Here is a 9,604-nt window from a genome sequence, read left to right on the forward strand (position 1 = left end):
AATCTGAGTCACCCTCTTGCACCTAAAATGCAGAGTGTGTGTGTGCATATAATGCAGAGTGTATGTGTATATAATGCACACACTCTAGATTATATACACACACACTCTGCATTAAATACAGGGAGTTAGAAAAGGGAGTCAGACTCCCATCAACTGGGCATTTGTGTTTTATTTTTTATTTTTTTATTTTAATATTTTAATCCTTTTTTCAATAGTTTTTTTGTGTGTCCCCCTCCCTACTTCATACTTGGCTAGGAAGGGGGGGCTGTGCAGGGGGAGGGGGGGCTGTGCAGAGGGAGGGACGGTACTTACTGCCAGTCTCGCGGTCTGCTCCTAGTGTAAATCTCGCGGCCCACGTGTCTCGCGAGATTTACACTGGGAGCTTAACAGAGGAGCCGCGCGGACGTGCTGGGAGCTAACCGGAGCTGCTGTAAAGGTAAGTAACAGCTTCTCCGGCCCCCAACATGTCATGGTCTGTATTATGGCAATATAAGTTGCCACAATACAGACCAAGACTCGAGTATAAGACGAGGGGGCTTTTTGAGCACAAAAATATGTGCCCCAAAACTCGTCTTATACTCGAGTATATACGGTACATAGAAAAAGTCTTAAGTCTTTGAGTTCAGCTCATGAAAAATGGAGGCAAAAACAAAAGTGTTGCGTTTATAATTTTGTTCAGTGCATATAAAAATATATTTTCTATTAAAGTTAAAGTAATCTTCCAATTAACAAAATGCTGGAAAAAAATACCCTTTTTAATTTTTGATTGGTTTCCCAAGTTTCAGTGGTATTATACATAATTTGCCGCTAGCACAATTAAATGAAAGCAGACAGAAAGCAATTAGACATTCTTTACAGAAAATTCAATTTGCTGTGACTGTTTTCAATCATATAGTGAATAAACTTTTACTAAAATTGTCCAAAGAAAAGGAAAAAAAGTATAATTTTGCTAACTGGAAAATATAACAGGCTATATTCAGTAAGTGGTGAAACGTTTTTTTTTGTGTGCAATATGTAGCACATTTATTTATTTAAAGTTGCTTCCTTTCCAAAGTAAATTATGCCTCCCAAAAGTTACACTTTTGGGGATCTGGGGACATCAGGGAAATTGCCCCCCAGGCAGCACAGAGCTAGTTCATTATTAGATTTGCTCAGGCCGTGCAGCGGGCACTTGGACCATGCAGGAAGTGATATAGCAGTGCCACCAGTGTGGTGCTGAAGTCTGGGGATTGGCAGGACAAGCCCCCAACCCCAGCCCCTCCAGAATGCATGTCACCCATTTTTGGGATATATGCTAAATCCTACTGAAAAAAAAAAACTACTGAAATGCAATTTGTAATTTAATCATTTGAGTAATTCAGCTACTCCATGCTTCCAACCATTCCTGGGTTGGTTGAGACATTCCTGGTTTCTGGCTCCTGTCCAGGTGTCCCCCAATCAAGAGACACTAAAGAATTCCCTGCAAGCACACTGAAGTCCCCTGCAAGCACAGTGAGAGCACTTAGATTCACACTTCATTAGACACACTGAGCAGAGTGCTTCTAGTGCTCAAAGCACTTCAGTAGCATTCAAGAAATGGACAATCCTTAGGGCAATCAGCCAGAGACTCTCCATTTATTATAGTACCTGTTAGGTCTGTGCCTCATTCCAGCATGATTTTTGTGACACTGGAACTCCTAGAATTATTTCCAACACTTGTCTACCTGCACCCTTTTTGCATCATCACCCTTGCACCGGTTGGCATCGCAGGAATGACACAGACCAATAACAGTTTTCCTATGACTATTTTAGCTTTCTCTGTAATATACACCTAGCCCTGATGTGGTTTTCCTTGTGATGATCCAAGAGCGGTTTCATCTTTAATAGTGATTCCTAGTATTCTGACTTGTCGTTGGCCATTCTCCATTCCACTAAGAGGTTTTTGTTTGTATAGTAATATTGCTGTTTTGTTTTTATAGTTACATTGGTCGAAAGAGGATGCAAGTTGAACGTCCTGAAAAGGCTGTTCCTAACATAATGAATCTGGTAGAGGCTGACTATTCCTACTGGACTCTGGGATATGCTATCTCCAGGCAGGGAGCTCAGAAACTTGTTGCGGCTGAGCCTTTGAAGAAGATGTTACCGGTGGACGAGTATCTTCCAGTTATGTATAACAAGCACCCAGAGTAAGTATAGCCTTATTGGAAAAGTGTACAGAATGTCCGGACAGGTACTAAAAATCAGTTGTTGGACACATCTTTTTGTCAAGAACTATATAAAGGCTGCCTGCCACCATAAAAATATTTCAAAAGGTCTTTTTCATCCTAAAAGTGTATGGATGATGTAGTTCCCGTTAGGTGAAATGCTGTTAAACCTGTTAGTGCTATGAAAATAAAATAGATATTATGATTTTAATGTAACCCAATATATAATTTACAAAAAAATATATTTACCTCCAAGATTTTGTCTACCTCCTCCAAAATGGCTGCTGCAAAGGCTGCAAAATGGATGCCATATGAAAGGTATATGTGTATATCTGTTTTACAGTGTAGGAAAAAAAAAAAAGGTTAATTTACTAAACCCAGTGCCATATAGTTGGCTACAGAAGACAAAGAAAGTATCTGCAATCCTGAATTTCAGAATTTCCATAATGACACTTAATATTCTAGTAGGCTAATGTTTTATTTAAATATGTGCACTACTTGGAACCACTTGCAGCTAACACAGTGTACAGACCAAACTAGAAACTTTCTTAAATTGCCATATTTGTCAATTTGGACTCCCTGTAAACATGTTACTCCACATAATTCATTTGGGCAGCCTACGACCATAGGGAATTATTTTATATCTCAAATATTAAAAGAAAAATGGCAGAAATTGTATCTGTCAGGTACTCGAAGGGTTAAAATCTACTTTTTCTTGGGGTTTATTCCTTAAACTTTAAATTTTGGAGAGCTGACAAAAGCAACTGTAACATTCGGGCTAAAATTGCCAAACTGGAAAAATTGCTGTTTGGACCATTTTTCCATTAACACTTACGGTCTAAATGTTGAAGTGTTCTCAGTTCTCTACAATTCTTGATTTTGTAAATAAATCACCTTGTTTTTTATTTACAATTATGGTTATTAACTAAAGGGAGAATTGTTGGGAATGCATTGTAAATTAAAAGTGAATTTCAGATTCAAAGCTAAAGTAGCAGAACTGTAAGCATAACCGACTTGGATATTTGGGGCTTTAACCCCTTAAGGACACATGACATGTGTGACACGTCATGATTCCTTTTTATTCCAAAAGTTTGGTCCTTAAGGGGTTAAATGTGAAATTCACTTACTTGGTATACAACTTGCTTGGTGTCAGATATGTGCAGGGTTGCTTTGGGGCAGATAGAATGATTGTGTATTCTTGTGGTTCTTTCACAGATAATCCCCTAGTGAAATGATGTTTTATCTGTGGAATCAGAAAGTATAAAACGTGATGCATTCCTTCACAATCCTCTTCAACCCTCCCCAATTATATACCTAAGCAATCTAGCTCTTTACAAACCCTTGTAATACTTTAATTGCAGTTTGTAATATCTGTTTACGGGAGGTTATTTACTAAGCAACTGTAGAGAATTGACAGGGGAATCAAACATTTAGACCAAAATAGCCAAGCTGCAAAAACAAGAGAATTTATGATTTTTTTCTTCTTGTTGATATATTTTGGCCTTTATTTTGTAGTTTTCTTGTTACCGACTCGGTATATAAGCCCCTTAGTGTTTAGTATCAATCGTCATTTCTATTCTACTTGTTCAAGTACTTTATCTCCCTTATTTATTAAAACACAATTAACGACTATAAAACAAATATAAAAATGTACACGTCTGTATCACCCGTGAATATAATGTTGTATCGGAAATTCTGAAATGCAGATTAGGAGATAGAGTTCTGTAGTTTGACACATGGCAGTGAATTTTGGAAATTGCAGGAAGTTGTCGATTCACTGCGTTCTGCAGAACTACAAAGACTTTCTTAATGTCTAATTAAGATAAAGTTCTGCCCATTTCCCACATACTTAAAATGACACAAACAATCCCCTCTTTCCTTATATGGGCATATGTTCCTTTAACAAGTACAAAGTGCAATTGTCTCCCTGAGCTACCACTTCCTGATTGAATTAAGCATGATGGGTGCCGACATCAGCTGGGAAGACTTGATATTAGCAGGAGAATTTTGAATGACACAGCTGCAAAATTTGCAGTCCCCTTTTTCAATTTTCCAGCATCTCTGCTTTAGTCGATAGCCCTGACTCTCGCATGCATTATACAGAAGTCCACATTTCTGAACTTCTGGAATCAAACCCGTTAAAGTGACTTTCCCTTTATGCCTAAATGTGTCCTCCTTGTTATAACTCGTGCATGTTGGTTTGTTTAAGATTCATATTTGGTGGCAACATATGTAATAAAGACAATCCAACATGTATTTTTCCACATGTCTAGAATGGATCACTTCCTCATAGATGTCAAGGGTTCATGTTTAAATGAACACTCCAATGTAAAAAATAAATGTATTTTTAATTATTGGGTGTTCATTTATTTGTTTTAGGGAACCTTGTTTCATTGTGCTATGTAATCCTGTGCTTCTCATAAAGAAGCATTGGTTTCAAAGTTTTTCTGTATGTACTTTTCAACTATAGTTTAAAGTTAGTGAGGCTGGAAGCCCTCCTGACTGTTTGATTGACAGCCAGGAGGGTATACAAAGGTTTTTTTTTTTTTATAAAACGGCAGATTTCTCTTGAAAACAGCACTTTTATAAAATAGGACAAAGGGGACCTGCGTTTAACGCTGAAATGCTTTAGAGGACTTAAGTGTAAAATAGAAAAACGGTTTCTATTGCTGGCATGGCCAGATTAAGAGCCCAGTGGGCCTGGTGCTGACAAGTATGATGGGCCTAATTACAAAATCTTATTGACCAAAAACACAAAAACTTTCCTACCTCCTAAGCGTCATGTATCTGATGAAGATTGGTGCTGGACTGAAACTCATAAGATGCAGCTATTAGAAAACACATACCCTATGCTAATCTCACACTTTCATCTTTCAAGTAAACCCATACCCCCTAACAGCAGTGTCCAGTAAAGTAGGAAGTCTATGGATGGGGTAAAAGGGTGGGCCACTGACACAAATCACATAACAAGAACTGCCAAAGGGGGCAAACATACACAAAAAGGGGGCATGTCTGTGTCTCCCAGTCCCTTAGTGTCTGTGTCCCCATGTCTCCCAGTGTTCCCATGTCACTAGGACACTAGGGGACATTGAGAGACATTGGGTCACTGGGAGACATGGGGACACTGAGATATTAGGGAACTCTGGGAGACCTAGGGGCACTGAGACTCTTGGGGACATGGGGACACTGGGTGACTTTGAGACATGAGGGTACACTGGGAGACATGGGGCACTGAGACACTGTAATACACTACACTTGATAAAGACCTGGGTACAGGTCAAAACATTGTGGTGTCCAATAAACCTGCTTAAATCTATCAGTGTGTGCCTGAGATTTTTTTCTTTTATACTAGGGGACACTGAGACACTTGGGGGCACTGTGAGACATGGGAACACTGGGAGACTAGGGGATTCTGAGAGACTAGGGGACACTGAGGACACTGCGGACAATAAGGACACTGAGACACTAAGGACACTGAGAGACATGGGGATACTGAGATACTAGGGATACTGGCTGGGAGACATGGGGACACTAGGAGTGCCCCATATCTTCCTGTGTCTCCATGTTTCTCAGTGTCTCCTAGTGTATCATTATCCCCATATCTCCCAGTGTACCCTAGTGTTTGTATCCCAATGTCTCCCAGTGTCCCTTAGAGTCTGTGTCGCCATATGTCCCAATGTCACTAGGGGACATTGAGAGACATTGGGACACTGTGAGTCTTGGGGACACTGAGACACTGGGTCAGACATGGGGACACTGAGAGACTAGGGCACTCTGGGAGACTAGGGACACAGACACTAGGGACACTGAGAGACACCAGGCACACTGGGAGACATGGGGACACTGAGAGACACCAGGGACACTGGGAGACACGGGGACATTGAGACACCTGCTGGGAGACATGGGGACACTGAGAGACTAGGGGCTACTGGGAGACATGGGACCACTGTGTCCCTAGTGTCTCAGGGTCCCTATGTCTCCCAGTGTCCAAATGTCTCAGCGTCCCTATGTCTCCCAGTGTCCAAATGTCTCAGCGTCCCTATGTCTCCCAGTGTCCAAATGTCTCAGCGTCCCCAAGTCTCTCATTGTCCCCATGTCTCGCAGGCTTGAAACTGCTGTCTGGACTCTCTGTGCTGCTCCCCCGTGGATCAGTGAGTAGAGAGAGACAGGGAGGGAGATGCTGTAACTTCTTATCCCTGCCTCTCTCCACACAAACAGCGATCCCTACTGGCCAGCGCTGGTATTGTAGAATAATCTCTGTTTATACTGAGACAGACATTTGTATTGCCGGTATTACTGCAATACCGGCACCGGCTAGGCAGCCTCAAATACCTGAGAAATACCTGGCAACCATAAGAAATACTTCTGAGAAATACCTGGCAACCCTAAAAGTAGTGTTGTAGTGTAGTACTTGCTGGTATAACATGAACTCTGTCCCTCAAAATATAGACTTAAAAACATTGCAGTTGTCTTCAGTTTTTTCAATAAGTTCCTGACCACAATAATTTTTTGTAGCAGCAATGACTTACTCAGGGCCGTGGAAATCCATTTAATTCTGGGAAGATTCTATTGAATGTACTCTACAATATTAGTTTTGACTTTAATTGTGGTACTTAAAGAATTTGTCAAGTTAATATTCCTAACTAAGAATGTACTAATATACGTAACTTGGGTTCCTGGAAAAAAAATCAAAAGCAACTCTAAGCACCATAACTACTATATCAATTTAAGGAGGGGCAAGGAGCTAGACTTTGGGTGCTGGGAGAGCCCTAGTTTTTGTATAAACCAATAGAAAGTTTTTAAAATAAGCAGGATGATGGCACCCAAGATATAGTGCACTATAACCACACAACCATAAGTTGTACAGTGCTGATTGTGTCCCTTTAACAAAGAATGTTTTATTACTAAGAAAAAAGAAGACCTTGTATTTCTATATTATTGCTGCAATATCTGTGTCCTATATTAAAGTCTATAAAATGGAAATAAAAATCTTCACTAAAAGAGACTAGTATATTTTTGTAAAATATCTTATGATCTTGAACCTTTATTCCTAATGAGCATATGTTTAATGAGACCTCTTCATCATTCAAAGAAAATCATGATAAATAACACAATGGATCTCAATTTATATTTTTAGAGAGAAATATATGGAATACTTTGAATCCCGAGACCTGAAGGCCTTTTCAGCAGAACCATTGCTTGTATACCCAACGCATTATACAGGCCAACCGGGGTATTTTAGTGATACTGAAACCTCCACTATCTGGGACAATGATACCCTTATTACAGATTGGGACAGGAGATACTCAGGAAAAACAAGACAGCAAGACCAGATACACAGCGATGCACAAAACACGGACGCATTGCCACCACAGACAACCCTCGACACATCCTCTCGTGATGAACTATGATTATTTTTGTTTATGAATTGTACAAATTGTACTTAGATTTTGTATAGAATTTTTTTTTTACTGTGAAGTTTCTAGTATAATAAAAGAGAGACTTTTATAGAAATAAAATCTGTGTAAAGAAAACACAATATCTTAAATTTACATCTTAAACAACCTATGCCCAAATGCCATTTACCATATACATACATTGAGCGAAAGTTTCTGTAAAATACTATTTATGTGTATGTTATCAAAATAATATATATTTTTATAAAGGCAAATTTGTTGGGGCATTTGGTAATTAAACGCATTAATATGTGTTTTTTTTTTCTTTTCAAACTGGTGAAATAATAATAAGGACTTGCGTACAAAATTTTGTTCCTGTCTTGGCAAATCTGTATGCAGATTTTAGTTATTTAAATGCAAAATGTATAGCTTTTTTACATTCAGTAAGTCATTGAGAAATGGATTATAAAAAAGAAAACAGAATTCATTAAAATTATTTTGGTTACTGAAATCCTGATATGAGTTTGTTCATCATGTTTAATTTTATTTTAGAACATAAATCTTGACAACATTAACTGTTAACTATGCATTACCCAATTATTCTCTATCCAGTTTTCCTTTCCAGAAATGATAATTTGGAAAGATTCAAGCCATTTTAAAAGAATGTTCCATAGCAACATTGCATCAATGCAACGTTATGGTGCAAGAAACATAGAGTGACGGCAGATAAGACCTGTTTGGCCCGTCTAGTCCGCCCAATTTTCTAAATACTTTTACTAGTCCCTGGCCTTATCTTGTATCTAGGATAGCCGTACTGTGTTAACCTCTACCACTTCAGCTGGAAGGGTGTTCCATGCATCCACTACCCTATCAGTAAAGTAATACTTCCTGATATTATTCAAACCTTTGCCCCTCTAATTTAAGACTATGTCCTCTTGTTGTGGTATGTTTTCTTCTTGAAGAAGAAGTAACTGTCTCTCTGTCCAGAGTGGCTTGCTTATAAGTGGCAATAATTTGCAAAGACTGCATGAAAAAGACCAAAAAGTATCAAACAAGAAAGAAAACCACACTTTAAGGTACACTCGTCGATGCACGAACAGTAGAGCCTAGTATCTAGAAAAGGAGTGGTTAATACAAACATTTCGAAAAAAGCACAAGGGTGTATTCACCTGCTAACACTGCTTAACAGTATAGGTGTGTTCTTAAGGAAGGCTGTCCATAGCTTGACAGTCTGTTAAAACACATAATTTCTTTTATTTTCAATTTTGTTAAGAAACTATATTTTATGATACAGCATAAAGCAAGTCCTTATTTTATTACAGATTTCAGTTTACAACATAGAGAAGTCTGTAATATTGTTAAGAAGTATTTACCAGTCTTAGTCATTGATCAATGAAAGTAGCATATTGCTAGTTCTGGAACACCTACAGTATATGTACAGTATCCAGGCGAGCCTCCATTATGTTATCTCCTTGTTTAATTACTTTGAATTTTGTTAAAAAACCCACTTGGCTTTGTAATGTGGGGGTTCAAATTATTTTAGATTTTTACACCTCAACTATGTACACAAGGAATGAATAATGAAACACTAAAAGATTGACCAATTAAATAAAATGATCGAAAAAAGAAACAATACCAATTATGAAAATAACACCAATAAGCTTAATTTAATAAAATATGAATTATGATTTAATTCATTTCCCTAAAATTTACACTACTGGCTTACTGGATTAGTCCTGAAGGACAAACAAATTGTCCTTTATAGTCGTCTAGACTTTGATGTGTACAATTGTCGTTTGTCTTGTAACGACTTCAATCCTGTTTTTGGATTGCTACATTTAACTTACTGCTTAATTGATATTTCACTTACCTGTTACTAACTTTCAACTTAATGTATACATTTCTCCATGCAGGCTTTTTCTGACACTTGATTTGTTTTTTCTCATATGTATCTATGTATTTTTATTTCACATTTTCACTGTATTTTAGTTCTATTTTCTATATTTTTTTTCACTGGGTTGATAT

The 9,604-nt window shown here is 38.1% G+C and overlaps 1 protein-coding gene across 1 annotated transcript in view; it reads left to right on the forward strand.

Annotated features, from left to right (window-relative positions):
* COLGALT2 (collagen beta(1-O)galactosyltransferase 2) overlaps window positions 1–9,103 on the forward strand; it is a 96,982-nt gene extending 87,879 nt beyond the window's left edge. The window contains exons 11-12 of the mRNA XM_063426205.1: window positions 1,959–2,165; window positions 7,321–9,103. Coding sequence (XP_063282275.1) covers window positions 1,959–2,165; window positions 7,321–7,594 — 481 coding nt within the window. The 3' untranslated portion in view covers window positions 7,595–9,103. The remainder of the gene's footprint in view (window positions 1–1,958; window positions 2,166–7,320) is intronic.
* The last annotated feature ends 501 nt before the right edge of the window (window positions 9,104–9,604 follow it).

This window comes from Pelobates fuscus, chromosome 7 (assembly GCF_036172605.1).
Source record: "Pelobates fuscus isolate aPelFus1 chromosome 7, aPelFus1.pri, whole genome shotgun sequence".
In the NCBI taxonomy this organism is placed as follows: Eukaryota; Metazoa; Chordata; class Amphibia; order Anura; family Pelobatidae; genus Pelobates; species Pelobates fuscus.